The 25,183-nt window shown below is 40.9% G+C and overlaps 1 protein-coding gene across 6 annotated transcripts in view; it reads left to right on the top strand.

The window, feature by feature from the left end:
- The window catches only part of HECW1 (HECT, C2 and WW domain containing E3 ubiquitin protein ligase 1), a 271,752-nt gene that overhangs the window by 163,409 nt on the left and 83,160 nt on the right, over positions 1-25,183 (top strand). For 4 of the 6 annotated variants that reach the window (XM_075418578.1, XM_075418576.1, XM_075418573.1 and 1 more), the window contains 2 exons: positions 4,655-4,733; positions 14,353-14,522. In XM_075418578.1, coding sequence (XP_075274693.1) covers positions 4,655-4,733; positions 14,353-14,522 — 249 coding nt within the window. The remainder of the gene's footprint in view (positions 1-4,654; positions 4,734-14,352; positions 14,523-25,183) is intronic. The other 2 variants (XM_075418577.1, XM_075418574.1) reach the window with 1 other exon arrangement.

The raw sequence follows: 25,183 nt of genomic DNA, 5'->3' as shown, positions 1-25,183 counted from the left end.
TCCTCATCTCTCTTGAACTGGGGAGCCCAGAACTGGACAAAGAACTCCAGATGAGGCCTCACCAGGGCAGTGTAGAGGGGAAGGGGAACCTCCCTCGACCTGCTGGCCACACTCCTCTTGATGCATCCCAGAATGCCATTGGCCTTCTTGGCAGCCAGGGCACACTGCTGGCTCATGGTTGACCTGTCGTCCACCAGGACACCCAGGTCCCTCTCCACAGAGCTGCTCTCCAGCAGGTCCACCCTAAGCCTGTACTGATGCATGAGGTTGTTCCTCCCCAGGCGCAGGACCCTGCACTTGCCCTTGTTGAATTTCATCAGGTTCCTCTGTGCCCAACTTTCCAGCCTGTCCAGGTCACGCTGAATGGCAGCACAGCCTTCTGGTGTATCTACCACACCTCCCAGTTTTGTGTCATCAGCAAACTTGCATCTGGGGTGCAAAACTACTCTCACCAGGAGATGCTTGTAACGCTTGGTTTGCCTGTATGATGTTATCTGACTTTTTGACCTGTGAAATAATCCTTAAGGGTTTTATTATAAGTAAATCCCTTGGTTTTGTGAAAATAGGCTGATGACAGGAGAGGCCACGGCTGCCCCGTGCCAGACACAGCCAGTCCCAGCCAGCTCCAACGGCCTTTTGGTCTTCACTGGGAGAGAAGCTGTGGATGCATCCTCCTCAAACCTTTGACTGAACTGGGATTAGGAAAATTACGTCAATTTCCAAAGCACCGCATCAAGTGAAAGCTGTTTGCCATGGGAAGCTGGAGGGAACATTTATTAGAAGTCAGATCATATAAAAACCTGACCGTGATATAACACATAAATGCTGTGCCTATGGAGTCCAAAAGCAGGAGCACCTTCCAGCTCCCGGGTGCAGTTGTATATGCCAGGCTCCTCTCAGCTAATTGTTGGACTGAGACACCTCCCTCCATCCTCTTTCTGCCTTGATTTCCAGGAGAAAGCATGGGGCAGGTAGAAATTGGGGAGCATTACCAATGACCCTATGATTGCATGACTGAGGGGTGAGCACTTGACAGTACAGGGGGTTACACCTGATTCACATGGATCCTTTAGGAGCAAATAAAGTTATTTTTTAGTTGTTTCACTTCTGGGGCTGGATGTGTTATTACTCTTTGTATATGCCAGACTTTGCCATTGCAGGTTTGGCCATGCTGGGAATGCTTTGCCTGAATCAAGATTTGTGATGATACTCTAGTGTAACTGTCCCAATACCATGTCACTGATGTAGAAAAGTGCCAGAAAGGGTCATTTAATAGCAACATACTTGTAGGTTTTGAACAGGTTGGTATTTGTAGGATCCCATCAGATCCATCCCTGTCTGTTAGAATCATAGAAAGTTTGGGGTCGGAAGGGACCTCTAGAGGTCATCTAGTCCAACCCCCCTGCAGCGAGCAGGGACACCACTAACTAGATCAGGTTGCTCAGAGCCCTGTCCAACCTGGTCTTGAATGTTTCTAGGGATGGGGCCTCCACTACCTCTCTGGGCAACCCATTCCAGTGTTTCACCACCCTCATTGTAAAGAATTTCTTCCTTATATCCAGCCTAAACCTACCCTGTTTTAGTTTAAAACCATTACCCCTCGTCCTGTCACTGTTGTCTCTACTACAAAGATTGTCCCCATCTTTCCTATAGGCTCCCTTTAAGTACTGAAAGGCTGCAATCAGGTCTCCCCGCAGCCTCCTCTTCTCCAGGCTGAACAAGCCCAACTCTCTCAGCCTGTCCTCATAGGAGAGGTGCTCCAGCCCTCGGATCATTTTTGTAGCCCTCCTTTGGACCTGCTCCAACAGTTCCATGTCCTTCTTGTGCTGAGGGCTCCAGAGCTGGGCGCAGTACTCCAGGTGAGGTCTTACCAGAGCAGAGTAGAGGGGCAGAATCACCTCTCCCAACCTGCTGGCCACGCTTCTCCTGATGCAGCCCAGGACACGGTTGGCCCTCTGGGCTGCCAGCGCACATTGCCGGCTCATGTCCAGCCTTTCATCTGTCAGTACCCCCAAGTCCCTCTCGGCAGCGCTGCTCTCGATCCTTTCATCCCCCAGCCTGTATTGATAGCGGGGATTATCCCGACCCAGGTGTAGGACCTTGCACTTGGCCGTGTTGAACCTCATTAGGTTCACACGAACCCACCTCTCCAGCTTGTTCAGGTCCCTCTGGATGGCATCCCGTCCTTCTGGTGTCTCAACCATACCGCTCAGCTTGGTGTCATCTGCAAACTTGCTGAGGGTACACTCGATGTCGCTGTCCATGTCATTGATAAATATATTGAACAGCACCGGTCCCAGTACGAACCCCTGAGGGACTCCACTCGTCACTGGTCTCCATCTGGACATTGAGCCATTGACCACTACCCTTTGGCTGCGACCATCCAACCAATTCCTTATCCACCGAACGGTCCACCCATCAAATCCATGGCTCTCCAATTTAGAGAGGAGGATGTTGTGGGGGACCGTGTCAAAGGCTTTACAAAAATCCAGGTAGATGACATCCATAGGTTTTCCCTTGTCCACCGTTGTTGTTACACCATCATAGAAAGCCACTAGGTTGGTGAGGCAGGACTTGCCCTTGGTGAAGCCATGCTGGGTGTCTCGAATCACCTCCCTGGCCTCCATGTGCCTTAGCATATCTTCTAGGAGGATCTGTTCCATGATCTTCCCAGGCACAGAGATGAGGCTGACAGGTCGGTAGTTACCAGGGTCTTCCTTTCTACCCTTTTTGAAAAGGGGCACAACGTTTCCCTTTTTCCAGTCACTGCGGACTTCCCCTGACTGCCATGACTTTTCAAATATCATGGAGAGTGGCTTGGCAACTACATCAGCCGGTTCCCTCAGGACTCTGGGATGCATCTCATCAGGTCCCATGGACTTCTGTACGTTTAGGTCTGTTCAAACCATAGGCTGTTAAACTACTCCGAGTGATTAGTGGCAGATCTAAAAACCCCAAAGAAATGCTTAAGGACTGGGAAAAAGCACGTTTTGCAAATGTGCGCATATCTAGGTTAGTTGGCTCAGTTACTGTCCTGGACAAAATCATGAAAAGACCATAACCTAGCAAGCGTTATAGGATAATGTGTAATCAAAGTCAGGCAGTGAAGTAGTATGAAAAAGACATCTTGACAAGGAAGTGTCATTGTTTCTTGGCGGGATTGCAGATTCAGCTGGTAAAGGTTACTGAGTTCTTGTCGTAAAATTTTCATAGTTACATATAATATTCTTATTTAAACGTATCTCTATTCAGAAACCCAGTGGTGGCTTGAATAAATATATTAAAACCTGCTTAGCTGGGAAGGCCAAAAGTGCATTTATAACAAATTAGCTGTGAGCTAGTACAGATGTTTCTACTGGAATTTGCTCGTAGTCAATACCCTTTTTCCCATTTAAATAGTCTGTGAGAAATGACAGAATTATGACAAAGTCAAGTCTAATAGAACATGTGTTTTTCTATAATAGTGTCTAAATTCAACCTGTATATTTATGATTGAGGCCTTCTCTGTGTCTTGACTTGCCAGCTGTGCTTGCTGTTTAAGCCCTGCTAGCTGGGCTGCAGTGCTCCCTTGCCCAGGTTTTGAACTCTTTTGGGGCAAGGAGCAGTTGGTTTTCAAAGTTAAGCTTGAATACACAATATTTAACATACTGAGCAATGAGTCATAGCTGAGTGGGACTTCAGTTACTGTTTCCTGGAAGAAACTGGAACTTGACTGCATAAATGCTCTTTTTCTTTTTTGCCTGAAAGCTGAATGACAAGAGTGGCAAGGAGCTGCAGCTTCCCGGGAGCTGACCAGTGCTTGATTTGGCTCCAAAGTCAGTGGGAGGTAGGAATAGTAGCACCACCTCCCTGCTGAACTTTGGGCCTGACTCCCAGTGGCATCTTCTCTGCTCTGTTCAGGGGAACAGCGGTGAAAAATGCTGATGGTGGGTGCCTGCTGGTGCCCCAAACACTGGCTCAAAGGTGTTCTTGCTTCCCAGTTCTGATCACAGCCAGAAGGTAGCCTGCGTCCTAATTTGCACCACACCAGCCCACCAATAAACTTGCTGAACCAAAGACTGATATTAAAACCTAAACTGTTGAGTACAAAGGGTCATCTATTGATTTCTTCTTTTTTTTTCCAGATCATCCTCAATGCTTATAGTTATTGAAATTCACAGTTATTTTTTGCATAGTGTTAGTAAAATCTCAGAAGTCTTTCTCACATGTATGCAATAAACTTCTTACAGAAAGAATCTTGTTCCAGAAAGTTTATTACATACGTTTCTTCTGTATGATAGTAGTAGCGTATGGAAGAAAATTTTATTGCATACATTTCCTCCATGTGCTGGTATTAAGATGTTATAAAGACAGAAGTTGTTTTTAGAGGTGAGCACCACATCCTCATTCTGATGTGCTACTTTTATCTCCTGTTGAATAAGCAGTTCCTTTCTGGGTGCTAATCATTCTGTTTTCTTAAGGAAGAACCTCCAGGAAGGGATGACTTAGGCCACTAGTGGTTTAAAATATTACCGGGGTAAAAACATTGTTTTGATTAATGGTCATCTAATTGATTCTTAGTTGTAAAACTAAGAATGTGTAAAAAAGACTTGCTAAGCAATTTGTTCAAGAGTTATTGCAGACTACTCTCTCTCACTGTTATTTTTTTTTCCAGCAGATTTTTAAAAGCATCACCAATGAAGATTCAATCCAGGGACAAGGAAGTCGGAGACTGATAAGTTTTTCATTATCAGGCAAGTCACTGCTGATGTGAAAGTTTTAAGCCCAGAAGGCAGGAAATGGAATTTACTAAAATTTTCATGTGTGTGTATGTATGTATATGTGTGTGTGTATATATTAATTCATGGGTTTTTGCCTGCTTCTCTAGAGGTGATGCTGAGACAGAGAATTAATATCTATGATTATTGCCACACTCCCTTCAAGAGTTATGTGCTGAAGTGTCTTTTTTCAGTAGAGTTTTGGGGCCATGTTAGCTTTTCCAGTTTATGATTACATGTGGTGCTATATATGTAGGTCAGGGAAAACAAGATTAAAGGCATGCGCTTTACTTATGGAGCAAAATGTGATCATATGGTAGTCCTCTGTTTCTTGGAGAGCACATTCCACAGTCCTGGTCTGGACCTGAGGCAGATCCACGTGCTATGGCGTATGAGCTTGTCTGTGTTGCTCAACAGTGACTCGGGCTTCTTGAGCCAGAAGACTGCTCTTGGGCCTGTGGTTTTTCTGAAGAATGTTCATGCCTCATTACTTATCACGTCAGTGCAGGTTTTAAAGGCTTGATATGGTTCTGTGAAGCAGCTACGGACCATTTGATCAGGCTTTGGTAGGAATCTGTAAATCACAGAAGAAAAAAATCAGTTTGTCACGAGAGTAGTTGTGAGCAAGCTTCTCATTTTGGAGTTTTATGCTTGCTGTTTGGTTTCCATGTTTGTTAGCTCCTGCAAGACAAAGGGGAAGATGCTAAACTTGGAAATTCTTAGAGGAAGTACAACAGTAGAAAAAGTTACCCTAGTTCAAAATTTTTACAAGCTTAGGCCTTTCTGTATAAAGTCATATACTTGGACAAGCATTGCGTTACGGTTGGTTTGGCCATATGATTTATTTCAAGCTTCCCTGTAAGTTGTTTTAAGGTCAGCTGGGACTTCTATATCTCTTTAATATTAAGCATGCAAGTCTGCTTTTCCAAATTAGGTGGCCAGTGTGGCTCTTGAGAGATTGTATGTGCTATATGGCAGGTTAAACTGATATTAGATGGGGCTCTTTTAATGCATCACTAATTTTTGCTGGGTTGGTTGCTGGGCACCCAGTCACATTAATTTGATAAAACCATGGGTTTAGTTCAACCGAAATAAGGAATTAGAGTTAACATTTTTTTAATGTTCGTAAGTAATCTTACACAGAAAACGTTGCCCAGAATTAGTAACATTTTTTCATTCTCTCAGATTCTTTGGCCTAGTAGACAAAGAGATGTCAAGAGTAATAATTTGTGAGACTGCTAAATAATGTTCTTTCGGTGGGCCCATTTGTAAACTGAACTATCTAATTTACAGCTTGATTCAAAATATACAAAGCCCATACCGTGTAATACATTTGGGATGTCTTATTCCAGTGGTTCACAAACAATTCATTTATGTTTAGATCGCATCCATGTTAACAGCATCATCACAGCCAGATATTTGAAAGGCTTTGAGCAGGCAATTATTTTAACAAAAATGTTTGGTATCAAAATAACTCAATTTCAGTCTTTCTGAAAGTAACAGATTAACGCATTGCAAGGATTTATTTGTTACCTTATTAGTCAACAACAACAACAAAATGTTGTTGTCTCTCAAAGTAAAATTATTGCTGTTCCTTTATCTGTTACGCTAGTTAAGAAGTTGCAAATCAAGCCAGGCCTTGCAGAGGCATCGGAAGGAACTGAGATTCTTTTCTGTTTGTGCTAGTTGCAGCAATAACCTCTCTATTGTAATGAGTCCTTTCAGCTCATAGACTTCTTTTCAGTATATTTTGGTATACTGTCACCTTCAGAGTCATTAATGTACTTGCCAAATTATTGATTTAGTTACAATTCACAGTCTTACACTGTTTTTTTTTCTTAGTCTGACTGGGGACTGTTGTGTTAGGCACTGCACTGACACAGAGCCATCATGCCCTACGCAGTTTATCATCTAAAGAATGTGAGATGAGCTATGCTTTCTACCGTATCAATTTCTAAAATGAAACAGTTATTAGATTAGGAGAGAAAAATATCAAAGGAGGGCAAATCCCAGGAAATGTTGAACACTGTCAGTCCATTTCAGCTGACTTGTACTGCTTGCCCTACTGCTTAGACACTCCAGTGAGACCCTGTGTTTAAATGAAACATGCAAAACCAGTTTCTTTTTAAAGGTTGGTGAAGTGCTTCATTCTTTCTGTAGCTTTATTGAATATTTGCTTGGACAAAATCTAACTGGTTTCACTGGAAGTTTTACCTGAGAGAAGATTTCTGGATTGAATAAAAATGTCAAAAGTGTAAAAAAAAAAAAAAACAAAAAAAAAAAAAAAAAAAAACAAAACTCCACCACCAAACTGATGCTTCAGGTCAAGAGATCGCTAGCATCTTGAGAATAGAAGTAGCTGAGAGTTTGCATTATGTCAGTAGATGGCTTGTTTTGTTTTCTTCGTATTTGCTTCTCTGGAATCTGGAAGTTGGTCCAGTGAAAGGTTAGTTCGGATTAATAGGTTAATGAGCAACAACTTGAAGAAGATAATTTCCTATGATTAAGCTGCTTAATCATTTGTATGACGACTGTATTGTTATATCTTTTATTATTTAAAATACCAGGAGAAATATTGTAGGCCTAGCTTAGCTAGGTTAAATACAGTCTTTAAGGAAAGCTAAGTAGTCACTTTGTATTTACTTTCTGATGTGACTTTTCTGCTGTTACCAGTGAACATTGCACTTCTGATCAGGCAGCTGAAAGTGTCAGCACTCTCTCACGTGAAGTACAGAAAGCAGAAACTTGCGAAGCTTCCCAAGATGTACCACAACTTCACTGAAGGTTCATGGTTTAGCAGCAGTGTAGCACATTCGCTGAAAGCCCATGAAACCCTTCTGTTGGCTGGTATATTTAGAAAGTGTTATCATGAGGTTTACATGATATGCCTCCTAGCTATATGTTGCATCAAGTAACTTTTTTCAAGCTTTAATATTTCACATCTCGTGTTTGCACATTCCTTATTTATAAGAGCTGGCCAGAAGATTTGAATATTTCACAAACATTCAGGCATTTATCCACTTCACATCTCGGTGAGAAATGTTATTAGTTATTTTTGTGTGGCTTTCAGACAGACATTCAGGTAACATCAGTTGTCAGTTTGTGGAAGTCAGAGTATATATCACAACTTAAAATAGCGTTAGGTCCACTAAGGGTCATTTTGACAATACTAATTACCCTTAAATGCTTGATCAGAACGCAGATATATAATACGCTTCCTTTTCCAACCATTTTTTTGAAACCCTAGTGATTGACTTGGTAACAGGACTTCTAGATACTAGATTTTTTGTTTAATATTTGTATAAACCTGCCTCATCTTCTGTCTTCCACAACTCAGGCTAACTTGCCCGGATGTATTCTTTATAAACATGAGTTACGAATCACTCGACTATTTTTTACCCATCAGAGCTTGTGCAAAGGTGAGGTGACTTTCCACCGCCTCTAGAACAGCTGTGCCTGCAAAGTAAGGCAGTGCTCTAGGCTAACAGATTTTAAATCCTCAGAAGGCTCTGAATTCAGCAACTCCATTATCCTGTATACCACAGACCACCTTGCACTATGGGGTGGAGCGGTGTGTGAGTTTGGCTCAGACATGTCTTGTGGGCGGGCGTGTACTCTGCAGCTGAGGATACCCAGAGATGGTACTTTGCTGCAGTGCTTAATCGCTTGCACTGATAAAAACTCCCCCTTGCTGTGTTAAGCTGTTCAGGCTTCTGTGTTTTCCTTCTTGATGAAGACAATTTGAAAAGTAGCCTATCTTTCAGCCATTTTTTAATAATTAATTTCTCTACTCCTTTTTATTTATTAATAGATCTACTTTCTTCCTGATACCTCTGCTGCCCCTTCCTTTCAAAAATGAAAATCCCCTTCATTTTCCCCTGTAGCATTTCCAGCAAGAAAAATTCTTTGCTTCTCTTTTCCACTGTCTTTAATATTTTGCCTGGGAGCCTTATGTGACAGAAATATTTTGGCTTATCTGCTCCACTTGGTTTTTTTGCTTGTGTTTTTTTTTTTAAATCTCAGCTCTTTAAGCACCTCCTTGTGCAACTACACCAGTCAATTCTTTCTTTATGTTCTTTTTTTCAAAAGGAGGATGGAGTCTGTAGATTTCTGAGAGCAGAGAGCGCTACTAACTAGGTTAATTATCTGATTTAACCTCTTGCATATCACCAGTTGCAGAAGCTCATTCAGTAGCTGATGAAGTCAGTAATCTGTTGTACATTATGTAGTGTCTTTCTCAATTCCTCTGTGTTATTTTGCTGTGATGGATTTTCAGACTTCCTATCACTGCACGTTAATATTTGGATTCTAAAATTCCTTGATATTTGCTTCTTGAAATCTAATACCAGATTCAATACTTGTGTGAATCTATGCTCACTTCCCTAATGATAAATTTCAGAATCACATATTACTGCATGAATCAAGCCAGTCAATTTCCAAGCCAATGCAATATTGCTATGCTCTTACTGTTGAAAGGTTGTTGCACTAGTAGTAGCTAAAATAATTTCTATCGCTTTAAATGCACATAGTTGAGAGGTGGCACTGATGTGCCTCCTGTTGAATCTTGAGCAAGCAGAGTTTTGTTGTTCCTTCTGTTGAAGGCACCACTATGTGTTGGGTAGCTCAGCTCTCTATATGAACTGCTGCCCTCCAAGATAGGTCAAACTTCTTCTTGGTCAAGCTCCACAAAGTGTGCTCTACAAAAGAAATGCTGACGTATTAGCACCCTGATAATTATCTTACCTCATTGATAGTCAGCCTAGATACCAGTCCTGTTCAACTACATTTGTTCGGTGTCAGAACCTGAGCTGACAGCTCTTTGGGAATTTACAGAGGAAAACTGAAGGGAAAGGTTGGAGCTGTCCATTGACATCTAAATTAGCAGCGCTCTTGTAGTGATGGATTATGAAGATGGCTTATTGTGCCTTGATACATCAACTGTCAGGGTCTCAGATGACAGTATTTTTACTTTCTGTCATTAATGAGCAGATCATAGAGAGGATACATTCCATTTTGGTATTTATGAAGCTGCTAAACCACAATCTGAATTGACTGTGGTCTTTCCAGTGATCCTTTGGTCTTTCCAGTGTCCTGATAACTTTGCAGTAGAATCACAGAATGGTTTGTGTTGGAAGGGACCTTAAAGATCATCTAGTTCCAACCCAACTGCCGCGTGCGGGGTTACTTTCCACTAGACCAGGTTGCTCAAAGCCTCGTCCAGTGTGGCCTTTGAACACTTCCAGGGAAGAGACTTCTCTGGGCAACCTCTTCCAGTGTCTCATGACCCTCACAGTAAAGAATTTCTGCCTAATAACTTATCAAAGTCAACTCTCAGTCTGAAGCTGTTATCCCTCATTAGTTATGCTTTTAGATATGTTCTGGGCACATTTGTCATAACTCAGTATCTTCATTTTCTCAGAGGGTCCAGTGTCTCATGAGGAATGTGTATCATTTCCTGGTTCTGAAAAACATATGGCTAGTACTGTAAACAAGAAAAACATGAATTCAGTGACTTGACTGTAAACTGCTGAGGCTTAATGATTTCTCCCACCAGGGTCAATATAGCTATCTGGAAGTCATCTATTGAAATCAATTAGGTGGTGCTTGGAAACAGGAAGGACATTGAGTACTTGTTCTTTGGAAGGGATTTACTAACTGTATTAGAATATTAGTATCAGTTTCTCTAAACTAGTAGCTCCGCTACTTATAGGTCTTTGACTGTTCTGCTAGTTTGTAGACTCTGTCTACTGTAGTGAAGTAAGCTATGCACCATCAAGAGACTGGGTGCACTCAGTCTTCTTGGGGCATGTTTGTAAACAGCACAGAATAGCCTTGTATGTTATTTCTAGGAAAGTTCTTCCAAAGCTGTCGGTGAAAGCTTGTTGTCCCTTGGGAGAACAGTTTCTATATTCTTTAACTTCGAACCGATAGATTGATGACCGGACTAAACATAATTGATTTATAAAGCGGCCTGCTCCAGATCCTGGTTCTTGCTCTGATTCTCCATAATTTTTTTGTCATGCTTCTACAAGCATGGGGACTGCACCAGTACCTCGCTATGTCTGCAGGGAACTGAAATGCCATCTTCGCAATAGTTCTGCTGATCATTACCATCAGAGAATCTCCTTGCTGAGCTTGACAAAATGCGACGTGCAAACCCATATCATACCTCTCCTCTTACCTTCTGAAATCTTAGTCACTTGTGTTCAGGCAAAAATCAAACACGGTAAAACAGATGTGTTCGAGTTGTGTCTGTTGGAATTGATATCCCCACCTGGTTCCATGTTTTGCCAATAAATACACGCTAGTTTCCAGATTACCATAAAAATACAGTCTCTATTGCTATCCAGTCATCAATGCCCCAAAGTTTGTGGTGCTGCGTGGAAAACAGATTTGCAGAATGATCCTTTTACAAGGCAGACAGGGAAGTCTGTTGCCCACTTTAGGGGCAGTGGCTACATGCACACAAGTGACCCAGCGCAAAGCTTCCTTAAGTGTCATCCAGACACCCAGAGATCAGCATATGTGGGAGGGAAGCCCTGAAGTTGGAATGAATTCATAATTTTCTTGGCAGCAGTTAGTGTAAGCTATTTTTCTAAAACGAAGTGAGCATAGCTAGGATTAGGATGTATGTACTTCCAATTACTGAAACTCTGCAGCAGTGAAAGAGTCTGTGGTTGCTGTGTCTCCACCTGGATTCCTTCCTCCTGTCATCTTTCTTGAGATGGCTTGACATTATTAAACTGATATTTATGTCTTTAGAACCTCTTTTGTGCTAAAGTGTGTTTTGTGAGTAAATGGGAAACTGACATATGGTATATTAATAGCTTTTTTTCAAGAGACTTGATGAAGGTGTACCTTTGCAAAGCATAGAGGAGTTATGCTGGTAGAATTTCCTTGTATGCCTCTAAAAAACACACTGTCAATGTACAGTGTACAGCAAGACACATCCAAGCCTGCTGGAATTCATTGGTTTCACCAGAAATTTAAATTCGATTAATCTTAAACCATCACTTAAATATTTAGTATCTTCAGAACCATTTTTTTAACCACAGTACAGGTAAGAGAAATATTTTCATTTGAGGAAGCAGAATAGGTGGGATTCCTCTGTTGGGGTGTTATGCAGCAGTGGTAAGAGAGTACCCGAGTCTTTGGTTACAACAAGTTACGGCATCTGTAGGTTCCAGTTCAAATTAAATGGACTTCTGGGTATCTGCAGATGCCCACGTAGCTTTATTCAGAGCTTTTGTATTTTTGATGCTCTATTTTTCATGGTGCTGGGAAGTTGTGGTGAGATATGTAAGTATAACTGGGATATCTGTCCTTGAGAAAGCTATTTCCGCTATCCCAGTGTGTGCTTTGGACATTAAAAATTGAAGCTTCTAACTGACATTTTTACAAAATTTATTGTATTATGCAATTTAAGCAAGATGATGACACACATAAAATTTCCTGTTGTGTACTTAGCTAAATTATTTTTTCTCTTGCAAATACAAACATTAGACTACTGACTAAGGTTAGGAGTACCTTCACCTTCATGACTGTTCTTAATTCCCAGGAATGGAAAGAGGCTGGTAGGTCATCATATGTATTTTTTTTATGATACATAATATATAAGTATATATAATTGAGTGCAAGTTATTTTCTGTCTATCAATAGGCGATTTCTTTGCACAGTGGTACCCAAAGATAATGCAGTCTCTCTTTGAAGGAAAAAAAATCAGAAACATATACAGCAATAAATATTTCAGTTTTAGAATCTTTTGAGGAAACATCAGAGAGAAAGAAAATAAGATCCCAGAGGTCTTCCTCTCCTCTCATATGTTAGCAGCCTGACACTATTACACTGCTATTCCTTGTCATTCATAGTGTTTTTGCAATCTTGGTTTCTATTTCTGGAATGTGTTTCTAACAGTACAACTTCCAAAGCAAAAGAGTTTGCCATATAGGATTTTAGCAGGGCTGATGGATGAGATACCTGCTGGTTACATAGAGATTGTACACTCGGAAGAAAAAAAAAGAAAAAAATCAGTATTATCAGTTTGAACTACATATTTTTTTTGTGTATAATACTGTTCCTAGGACCATGGCAGTACATACTGTCAGCAAAGTACTTTCAAATAGGCTATTAGTAGTGATATCCCCTATTTTTTGTTAATTGTTAAAGAATGTCACAAGAATGAGATTCTTAAAATACAGTCTGTTTCAGCACCATCTGTCCAACAGCTCTGGGATATCTGTGACATGAATGGTATGCTGGAATAGATGTTTAAAACCAACCAGAACAAAATGGGTTCTTTTTAACTCACACGTCTTATTGCGTTGGATATTACCAGATGTCAAGAAAGCAAAATACAACTGGGTGAATCTTATCCCTGTTCTTGATATAGCTGTTTTCTGGAAAAAAAGGCTGATGTTGGTGTGGAAAGTGTATGATTTTCAGATTCATCCAAAATACCTGCCTGGAGGGTTTTAAATGGTCTCCCACAATCTGCCAGAATAATTGGGTTTTTAATCACAAGAGAATGAAAAGTCTGTGATAATTAATGTTTTCAAAACCTGCCTAAAAGCAATAATATGTGTTTAAATTGAATGCTCTAGCATGCATCTAAGCAGCTGTGGAAACAATCTCGGCCAATACTTTGTATGCCTTCAATACAGCAAGAGAAGGTAGCCAGAATGCAGTTCAGTGCTTATAGCCCTATGTGAAATAAAGCTTTAAAGAGAGGATGAGAATCTCCATGCAAAGAGTGGTGGAAAATAAATTACCTAGTGAACTTGCTAATAGGAACAAGTGCTTGTATTTGCCAAAGAAAGCTTAGAAATGCATCTGGAAAAAGAGAAGGCCGGAGGCTTTTTTTTGTAGATGTTGAGCCAAAATAAATGATACATCTGTAGACTGTTTTGTATTTCATTGGCTTCACAGGGACAAATTGTAATGGACTTTGTGTTTTTCTTCAGAATGCTATGGGTAAAGTTTGAAATAAGTGATTGGGGATTTTTTTTGTCTGCACAACTCATTATGCTCCCTGGTAGTTCTGCAGCTAGAAAGCCCGGCTTAAAATTTGGAGACTATATACATGAGTTTTCCTAAGTTACTACAGGTAAAGTTAACCCATGCAGGGAAGGAATTTTTTTAAAGTGGAAGAAATGTAAAATGACTTCTTGTGTAGAAAAAATGATCTAAAAGCTGAGATTTGCAGAAAGAGAAAATTGATACCTAGAAGTGGTACCAAAGGTACCAAATGCCATGTCTGTGTTTCAGAGTAGTCCTGCCACTGGAGTCAGGCTGAGCAAGTGCTTAGCTCCTTAGAAAAATCAGCAGATAACTCTAAGTTGAATAAATATTGATTTAGAAGCCAGATTACTCTGCTCAATGAGGTAGTAAAATTTGCAATTTCATTATATAATCATTTGTAAAGTCTAAATCACAAGATCATTATGGTTTGGTTTTACACTACTTTATAAGAAACAGTGAGTTTTTTTCATATTCCTGCAATATTGTTTGAATTCTGTACCAGTTTCCCATATGCTTCTCCTAACATCCCAGAAAGCTACCTGAAATGTGAAAAATGAAGTTATTTACCTTCTTTCAGATTTCCAGGCTTTCGCTTTGAAGAAAGGAATGTTTTTCAATCCAGATCCTTATCTGAAGATTTCCATCCAGCCTGGAAAACATAGCATCTTCCCAGCACTTCCTCATCATGGACAAGAGAAGAGATCTAAGATCATGTGTAATACTGTTAACCCAATCTGGCAAGGAGAGGTAAGCAGTTTGAGTATTGAGCTAGGACTTTTCTTAAAATAAGGAAATTGGCAGTATCCCTCCTTTTTTTTTTAATTAAATACCTTTCTTGGCTAAATAGTTGTTCACCTAACTGTGCTTAATGTATTTCATGACTTCTTGTCTTAATGCAAAAGGCTTAATTAGCTACAAAGATGAATGATACATTAAAACTTTCAGCATGGGTTGTGCTTTGTGGATGTAATTTACGAAGTTGGTAATTATTGAAGGCAGACATAACCCAGAATTGAAAGATAAACTTATACTGTGTGAAAGGCTATTGCTAGATTGTCATAGTGTTCTTACACAGAAAGGAGACAATATATAAAGCAGAACAAGTATAGCATGCAAATAAAAACAATCCACGTGATTGAAAAGCATCAGTGGCAATATAAATTAAAGGCAACTTTGGCACATTTGCCTGTCACCTTGAAGAAATACTCTCTTGTCTGCTGCTGCTTGTTGGAAGAGCTTAGTAGGTATTAATGAGATCTGAGAGTTTAATTGCTGCCTGCTGTTTTTAAATTACATGCAAAATGGCAACAGACAGTGAAGAATAAGGAATCTCTTTGGAATTAAAGGACCCTGACAGAATGGGTGTGATTTACTGATGTTCCCTGTCAGAGAAATATCTCCACTGCAGGAAAGAGTAAAGTAAATAAATAGACTAAATAGACTTATTCAAATTAAAATGCAAGTTGTAAAGTACTTCAGGGATAATTACATCAAAATGTATAGATGTGAAAGTATGAGTGCGGAAAAAAGACAGCAGAAATGTCACTGAATACTCCTACCTGGAGGAGGATGGTCAGGAAACTAGGTACCATGTCAGGTTGTGACAGGTGAGCCTGTGTGGGGGAGGTTATATGGCAGGGGGATGACCTTGAAACTAATCTGAGAAAGCGCCTTCTGACAGGACTTAATTAGGTGGAAGACCTTGTCATGAAGCATCTACCAAGCTGTGACTTCTTTGTGGCTCCAAGCATGAGATTTATCTGGCTGAGGTGTCCCAGGTCAAGCTGAGTAGCTGTAATGGACATGGAGGATCAGGGAGTTGGCAGAGATCTTTCAGTAAAGTGCATAAGACACAGGGCTAGAGGCGGATAGGCATGAAAGGGAAACGTGCTCTGTGTGTGTCACGCTCAGTACATGTGATTCTGGGAGCTGGCAGCAAGTGTGGATGCCAGGAGCTGACACTCAAAGGAGGACCCAGGATATGGCTGTGGTCCCACTGTTCTGTATCAGCCAGAGTTAACTGCTGAGGTGGCACAAAGGCTGTCCTTATCCAAAGAGGGATGTAGCAGCTGTGCTGATGGAGGCTGAAAATGGGCTGTTTGGAAGCACTCAATACTGGTCAGAAGTCTTCTCTCAACAAAGGCAACCTCCAGCCACTGTAATCTGTTCTCACTTTGAGGTCCTTTTGCCCTGCTGGAGGATAAAATAACCAAAGAGTAAGAATGTGGCCCTGATAAAATGTCAAGGGTGTCATCTTCTCTGGAGATATTCAGGACCCACCTGGGCGCGGTCCTGTGCAGCCTGCTGTAGGTGACCCTGCTTCGACAGGGGGGTTGGACTAGATGACCCACAGAGGGTCCCTTCCAACCCAAACCATGCTGTGATTCTGTGATTCTCAGGCCATGCAGGGATGGGTGAGTTTGTGGGCTGATGTTTGTTTTCCAGTGGAGTTTGGCAAGAAAGGGAAAAACAATGAAGTGACCTAATTATGGACTTCAGAAAGCAAAAGAGCACAGCTGGCTTCCTATTCAGCCCCTTGCTTTTCTTGATTGCGTGCAAGCATGCTGCTTCTTCCTTTCTGTTGTTAGCCTGTTAGTGGCTAAGGAGTCCAGAACAGCTGAGCTGGCATTCAACATGTTCTCCTTCTGCATTCAGCTGATATTGAGATGTTTAACTGCATGCATTTGTGTTGCAGTCTCTGCACATCAGCTAGTCTGAAGTCTTTGTCACTGAAAACTGATGTTGGTTTCTATTGCACAGAAGCCCCTAGCCCTGAGTTTCTTCAGCTTTGTCACTTTATGGAACAAGGGGGGAAGGAAGACTGCAAACTGTTGCTGAATCGTAGTGGTAGCTATTCTTCCGTCCACCCTTTGCGCTGATGGATGTGAATATATGAAGTGAAAAATATTGAGGGATCACAACCATTTCATTAAACTAGTCAGTCACTAGTTGTTTTCCCAGAAAAATATTTTAGGCAGTATATTATTTCAGAAGTGTGATTATTTCCTAAGGTTCTCTGTCACTACAAGTAAATAGAAGCCAGATGTTCTTTTTTTTTTTCAGTTGAATGACATATCTAACTTGTTTTGGCTGCTAAACTTGAAAAAAATATGGAATAGGGAAATAAAACTTTAGAAATAGCTCCAGACTGGGATCTTTATGTATGTTCTTGATTACCCTTGAGCGAATTCAGAAGTAAAAGAGTTGACTCAGTTTTGTAGGACCTCAACACCAAAATAAAGTTCTACAGACTGAAAGATGAATCACTCACATTAATTCATTTTGGTATTCCCTCTCACATACTTACCGGCTTGTTCTATTTGCATAGTAAACAATCGCATTATAAGAACACTCTGGGAGCACCATGATACCTCAGGCAATTTTTTGTCTGTGTCATGTGATGACCATCTTCATTTCACAGGCCGTTGGAATACTGCCCAGCACAAGTTATCCTGACTTAGGTCTGTTCTTTCATTGCTCTGTTTTGCAGTACTTTGTACAAAAGGACGTAAGGAAATGCAAGTTTCTTACTAAGAGAGGAGTAGCATGTGACATTTTGACACTAGCAGCAGGGCCCCTGCATGAGGTGAAAAGGCCCTTCTGCTGAGAACTGTTCACTGAGACAGGTTAAAGCCTAGGTGGTGTCTTCTGTTGGTAGAGAGGAGTCATTTTGTGGTGTTTCTGTACGTTTTCGTAGGCTCACAGAAGCATGAGATGAGATTCTGCTAAGCCAAAGTGCTGACTATTGCTGTGTGTAATAATGCCAAATGAGAAGTACTTTGGGGGAGATCCAGCCTGGCTGCTGATGGTGCATAGGCCTTTACAAGGTCAATGAGGAGAAGTAGGCAGCTGCAGAAAAGAAATGTAATGACAAGTGTTTTCAGACAGGGAACTTGTTGCTGGGTTGGGGTTAATGGTCCTGCTTGTTTTCTCTTTTCTGGCTCTACTTTTGACTGGTGCATTCTTCAGCAATGTCTGTACTGTGAAATGGAATAGGCGAGTTTGTGGAAACACATGCTGCTGGACAGCTTGACTCTAAACCCCTAGGTTAAGCAGGGATTGCGCTAGCAGCCCACGCAGTTGCGAGAGCACAGTGGGTGAGTTGTCCTACCGTGCTGTTTTGAAGGTAAAATGCAAAGGAAATCTCAGGAGGAAGCGCCCGCTTCCCAAATCTTCTGTACATCTAGTAGGACTGAGAAGGGCACGTGTTCGTTGTGTCTCTTCTAATGTAGCTGTTAGAAAAATAATGACGCTGTTCCCGTATTGTTTCATACTGAGACAATGTGTCTGCTGTCATGTTCTTTGGAAAAAGCTCCTTTAAGATGATTTAATTTGTCAGCAAGCAGTAAAGTGATAGACAGTTCAGACAAGCAATAGAGATCAGTGGGAATGACAAGCAACAGAGCAGAGTGGTTTAAAAAGTAGTTCATGTACCTCCAGCTGCTTAGCAGATTCTCACAGTGATTTGGCAGATAAAGTACTTCAGGCCTCTGGACTTTCCCTTAGACATATTTATGATATTTCTTTCTTAACTATGGCAGCTGGTGCTAACTGCTTCTTCAGGTTTTGTTCACTTACTAGTGAATGGATAGAGAGCCTCAAGGAACAGGCAGGGAGATGACTATAAAAATTGGCCATTGCAACTGTCCAGCGTATTTAAAGTAGTAGGACGTGTCATCTGTTAAATGGTGCATTAAATCTCAACTCTGATAATTTGAACTCTGGAAGAGTAGGTTGCCTTAAAGTGGGAGCCCAGTACTAGGATAAGAACGATCTCAACTCCCTGCGGCTTCACTGTTTGTTTCCTTGCCTCAGCCTTTACAAATATTGTGAAATTATAGCTGAGGCACAAAATAGTGTTTTGGGCGGCTGCTTTATCCCTCTGAAGATAGCTGTATTTCACTGCTGAATTAATGGATGTGTATAGGCAGAGGTGTTCCGTACTCTGTTGCAAGAGCACTTAACAAATCGTGGTTAACGTGTCAGATCTGATAAACAGAATTACAGTTTTTTCACATGTGTAACTTGTAGTCTCTGCACCTCAGATAACCCACAACCTTTCAAAAATACTGCACTTGAGTAAATACTCATGTAACCTGTCTCTTCAGATTACCAACACAGAAGGGGAAGAAGGAAACGGTCAGGGGCTCCAACGCCAGAGGGATGTGGTTTGGGGAGAGAGGGCTTCTGTAGTGCTGCCTGTCATCTGTGATAGAAATGTTGGGTTTGGATGCTGCCTGCAAGAATGGCAAGGTGACAGGAGTGCCCCTGACCGTCTGAGTGCTGGTTTGTAACTGCTGTTCTGACGATGCAGTTTTATAACTCTGGGCACCAATGCTGGACTGGTGTAGGATGGATCACCCAGCTGCACTGGGACTGAAAGATGCTTTGCCAAAGTAGCAACGTGCGGTTTATGTTAGCTCTTTGCTTCTCTTGAAGCTTTATGTTGGCAGGTAGGCTGGGTGCTGCCTGATGTAACCCAAACCTAGAGTGATGCAAGCAGGGGATACTTGATCAAAGATGAATCTTTCCAGAACAAAGTTAAACTGTTAAAGATGCTTTAATATATTTGAATCAACAGTATTCATTTAAACTAAAGCAGATATATTTGATCTGATTTTTGTTCTAATGTTCATAGCCCTAGATGCTGCCAGTCCTACCGTGGCATCACAGAATCATTGCATGATTTCACCAGAAGTCTAATGTAAGAAAAGCAACAGGAATATCACATTGATTGAACTACTTATCTATTGTTAAACATAAGTAACCTTTCCCCCCTTCTACTGGCAAATACAAAAGAATCTGCTGCAGAAACTCAGAGGCAGAGGCCTCTACACCTAAGTGTAAATCCAATGTACATGCAGTGAAATCCAGATCCTGAATTCAAGATTTTTGCCAAAGGTGTCGTTGGGACCGAGTAAAGCCTTGTGGGTGGTAGCTTCACTGTAGAACGTTTCTGCACTTGTGTCCAGGTAGAGTGTAAGACATAGTTTGACTAACACAGAAAAGCTGTGATTTTTACAGCTGCAGTTTTTTGAATATCTGATGGTGATTGAAGTGTGAAAGCCCAAGACAACTTCAGTTTCTTCTGGAATGGGTTGTGGTGTGAAAAACTGCCTGTGGGGTTTTTTTTGTATGTTATTCTTCTAGGGATGCATTTTAGTTGCAACTTCTAAATCTAGAAGACTGTCAGTCTCGCGAATCTTGTAAGTGCTCATAAGAGTCCTCAAATATTTTCAGCCTATGCTGTGCTAGTAAATTTGTAGACAGGGTGTGAGAGATGAAGAAAAACCACTAACTCTTTAAGCAGTGTTTGCACTTGATTTATCCAGAAGTTCTTTTAAATTTCTAATGTCTTAGGGCTGAAATTTGCCGTTAATAAAGTAAGAGGCATCTTGCAAAACTGTCTAAGCCATCACAGAGAATCATGATGAGCCTATTAACTAGTAATTCTGAGTGTTGTGGAGTATGTGAAATAGATGAGAAGGACTTTTTTTTTTTTTTTTTATTCCTTGTTTCCAATATAGAGGCAGTGAATCTGAGGGAGAAATCTAGGAAGCAAATTTGCTGAAGGCCCTACCCAACTTTGAGGGAGTTTAGTAGAGAGAATTGAATCAGACTTTAGAACAGCAACACGTATTTGTGTGCACCCCTTTTACTGTATGTAAAAAACAAAAATTGCGCCAGGTGTCCGAATAAGGTACAGCATTGGAACTGGAGCCTGTCGATCACTGCTGAATTCCAGGACTCTGATCTCGTGTCCTAGCCTTTGGTAGTAGTGGAGCTCTGTGCTTGACATTACCAACTCTGCAATATCTTGTATTGTCACTGAGGAGTACTGTAGTAAGTTTAAGAAACTGGAACTCCCCACGAGCTTATGCAGGTGTTCATATGGGCAGTGTTGAATGGGACAGTAGTGATAAGTAGAGGAGGCTTTTGAATGGGGAGCAGAAGTAATACAGATGGAGTGACAACTGCATTAAGAGAGTAATTGTTTCACTGGCCTATTTGAAACGAAAAGCCCAGTAATGAAATATTCAACTGAAAGACTAAATCTATCTTCATTCATCAAATGTAGTTTACAGCCTTTTAAGATTTACTTCTGCTTGTATTATCCCTGTGGCATGATGGATATTGCAAATAAATATTCTTTGTAGTTATATCGTTTATTCAGCTCCAAATCAAGAGCCTCGTTCTTCCTGTCACCAATGTATTAATTTACCTACCTTCCACCAGTTATTATACTGACTATTTTTAAAGAACTTGACTTGTGCTTAACTTGTTTATTTGGTGCTAATGGGCATACTCTGTTCGTTTCAACAAATTCCTTGGTAGCGTTATTGAGAGCTGGTCACTGCAATCTGTCCATATTCATGAATGCAAATTATATCGGTAAAGATAAAGCATGGGAATTAATCATCATCGTTAGCTGGCTTCCCATGAAAACTATTGTCAAGCTCTGGAAATGGTTCTGTTTTCTTATAAATGGTTACAGATGTATTCAGCCGGGTCAGCATTAGCATGTGCCTTCGTTCTTTACCATATACAAGTCATGCATTAAACCCCCACAAGATCTGTTCACGTTAAGAAAATTAGTCATCTGTGTATGTAAAATCATTGTTGGGTCTGGAAGCAAATAGGCACTGAAAAGTAGGTTACTGTCTGGAATTTCTTCAGTGGTGTTTACTACAGTGTTTTCAGATCTTGCTTGAAGATAGAAGCAATAATGTAAAATCAGATTTATATTTAGGTCATTGAGATGGTGTAAAAGGATGAATGTGTCAGCTGATCCTAGGTAACGTATTCTGATTTGTGTCTTAGTGAATTTGCAGGAGGGGCTGTGTAAAATCTTTGTAAATTAGAGGAGAATCCTGGTGACTTACTACTGACTGGAGCCAAAACTGTTGATACACTGCTTAGCCCAAGAAGACTTGATGAGTTGATGTGATTTGTCACTTTTGTTCTTCCCTCTCCCTCCCTGCTGTGTATTTCTATGGAAATAATTAATTAGGCTTGTTGATTTTTTTTTTTTTTTTTTTTTTTTTTTTTTTTTTTTGGTGCCTGAGAAAGTATTAACTAAAGCTTTTCCTTTGGCCTGGGGCATTTTAAGGCTGTGCCTGGTACAGATTCTTCAGTTTGTAGTAAGATATGCTATAATGCTGCAGGTTTTTTTAGTGAGGAATTAATAGGGTGTCTCTCCTATCCTACTGCCTCTTTTTATTAAACATATGGGAACAAAGCAGTCATTAGATCTCCTGCCACTCTAACAAGTGGGACAGACTTTGACAAATTGCTGAAGAAGTGCAGAACATAGAGAGACGCAATGGCTTTGCTTCTAGAGCAAGTTTGTTTCTTCCTAGCCATCATAATTCCAGAGGGATGCAAGAACATCCTAAAAAGGAAATAATTGAAGAAGACACCGAGAAAATAATACAAACAGTAACTAGTTCTATAGATCATGGTTCTTAACGATTCAGTGGATCCATCTGCAACAGTATTTTTGTTCTGTTCGAGAGCAGTTTCAAAGCAAATCTCCTGATCTCCCCACGAAAGACACCGCTTGGCAGTCTCAAAGTGCACAAACTGAACTAGTGTCAGCAGAAAGTAAGTAAGGTGCTTCAGGAGTGCACCTAATGCTTTTCAGATGATAGCGGGAGTTCAATCCAGGGTAGCAGCATGGAGTTACTTCATGATAAAACCCTTGTGACGTGGCAGGATGTGGTAATCGGGTGCACAGCACCAGCTGCTTTGCTCTCCAGATCTGCTCCTGTTGTACCACATGTCTTCCTACTGCAGACATGGCCAATGCTTTCCAGGGGTCAGGAAGCATCAGTCTTCACAAGGCCTCCTTAGCACTGCTCATGACATGTGCTATTTTCCCGCAGTTTACCAGGGATCTTCCATCATTCTTTGTGCTCAGACTTTCTGGGTGTAGTTTCCTTTTAGGAATGCACCGGACAGATAACCATTTCTTCTAATTGTCCTAATACATTTCTAGAGGAAAATAAAAAAGTCTTCCCCTGCCCCGGAGCTCAGCACTCAGAACTTCCCTGCACTGTCTTCCAAAGCCCTGAACTCGGGGGGTTTTCCAGTCTGGGATTCTTCCAGACAAGACACAGGGGCAGGTGGTTGACCTTCCTTCCAGTGATGCCCCTCACTGTGAGGGTGTCTGTGATCTCCGTTCATCTACGTATAACCTATAAAGAGGACCCCTCTCATCCATAGCCGGTAAGGATCAGGCAAGGGGATAGCTGATACATGGCATGGGCAAGATGGACTCGGAGACTGTTCCTAGGGCCAGGCACCCTGTGAGAAACAGGTTGTTCCTAATGGTAATTTCTTCGCCGTTTTGTTGAGGTAATCTGCCATCTGCTTTGTGGAGTGTGCCGTGCAATGTATCATCTCAAGTTCTAAGAGTCATTTTGTACAAAGCGATAGCTGATGTGATATGCAGGGTAATGCAGTGTGACTAATGCAACATTGTAGGTAATTACTGGTTTGGGCTAATAGGAGAATAGGCATTTAACTTCTTGTTTGTTATCCATTCATCCGCCAACTACTGTAGATCAGCTATAAAGTGTGGGTCCGGTGATACCTTGTAAGAGGCTTCACCTCCTGCCCCCCCCATTTTATGTAATGTATTTTACTTGATTTTTTGTAAAATCAAGGTAAAAATATAAAGTTCTAGCCATCACCTACAATTTCTGTGGATTGTTCTTCCCAGGTGTCCTGTTTCCTGCTGTTATCCAAATAAATACACAATCAGTCATGAGACAGGTCTTTTCCTTGGGTGAGGCTTTAGCCTTGAAACTATAGCTAGTTTGGTAGATGAGTTGTTGAAATCCATTACTTTCTGTGGAAGTTTTTGTGTTAAAGTACAAAGAAAGCCTCAGACAAAGTCATAAACCACATCTGTGCAGCCATTGTCAAATTTGGTAGACCCCTAGGCAGCTGGAGAGGCTAAACCTTTGGAAAAAGTTAAGTCAGGACACCAGAATTTTAAAACTGCTGGAAATTATATTTTGTCTTTGTTCTTTGGCTGTGAAAAAAGCCCATTTATGTAAACTTCTGTACAACCTTCTACAGTTAATCTCAGTGTAAACTTTAGTGTCTTTGGATTCCAGCAGGTTCCGTGAAGTTCTTGACCAGTCTTGCAGAGTTTGCACTAACAGTTCTGATTCAAGGAACCTAAATTTTTGTGGGGCAAAAACCCAACCAATGAACAAGTCCCCAGAACAAGCTGTGGCCCCAATGAAAATATGCAGCTGAAAGACTGCTGTCTTGCATTGTGAAAGAAAAAGCTTGGTAGCCAATGCCAGCTGCAAAACATACAAGAACCTGGCTTCAAGGAGTGACTGTCAGAAAAATCTCTTGAAAATTTTCTTGTCAGAAAAGTCTCTTGAAAATAATGTATTTGGGTTCATTTTACTAGAGTTTTTGTATTCTTGTTTTTCTCTGCAGCTGTAATGTTATACTTCTTTTTAATGTGAAAGCTTAATTTCTGAGGTAATTCTGTAATATTAAGAGTTGCAATAACAAGAAAAGTTCCAAGTAACAGGAGACTTAGAGTAAAAATTGTGATAGTAACATCAAAAAATGGCAGCAGACGTATTCCTAAAATGCTGCACTTTTAGTTATCAGTGGTGTAGTTTGTGGGCACGTGTAAGAAGCCATATCAAGCTTTCCTCATCCTGAAGAGAGCTGATTTTTATCTCTGTTGTGATCTTATAGCCTCCTTTTCTCACCCCTCCTTGGGATGAATTATTAATCACAACATCACGGAGTGTGAACCTAAGGGTACTGCAGAAGTTATAATCACTGTCCTTTTTTATTTTTTTTTTTTTTTCAACTTAGGAAACTTCTGCTATCGTCTTCACAATCTGGCTGTTGCTCTGTGACAATTAGCAAAGAAAGGATGTCATTTATTACAGCAGTAATAGAATACTACTGTGTTATGTTAATTGTATTGGAGAAGACCATGAAACGCAGGGTCCTTTCTCTTCCAGATAGAAAAGATAGAAAAGATAGTAAAGGCCAAGGCTTGAGCGGTGTAAGTACAGACAAGGTTTTGTGTCTAAGCTACAGGGGCTCATACTTGTCAGAAAAGAAGGTGAAGGAAGAGATAAAAATTAAAGTTGGTTTGGTGATCTGTTTCTGTATCCAAAGAAGACAGTCTCATCTTCAAAAAATCACAAGAACCTGCGCGTCTTCAGAAGGGAGTGGTGACTTTTGAAAATAAGTTGATAAGTTTTGGAGTTCTCAAACCTAGGTGTTTTGCTGGGATACATTTTTCAAAGGACCAGAGGCCCATGTGTTCTGCAAACAAGGATATCTTTGGGCTTTTTAGTGTGGGTGGCCTGAGCCTGAGGCATCAACAGTGAGGGATTGCCGTAGAAGGATCTCGCTTG

This window comes from Opisthocomus hoazin, chromosome 4 (genome assembly GCF_030867145.1).
Source record: "Opisthocomus hoazin isolate bOpiHoa1 chromosome 4, bOpiHoa1.hap1, whole genome shotgun sequence".
Lineage (NCBI taxonomy): Eukaryota > Metazoa > Chordata > Aves > Opisthocomiformes > Opisthocomidae > Opisthocomus > Opisthocomus hoazin.
This window is presented reverse-complemented; position numbering and strand designations above follow the sequence as displayed.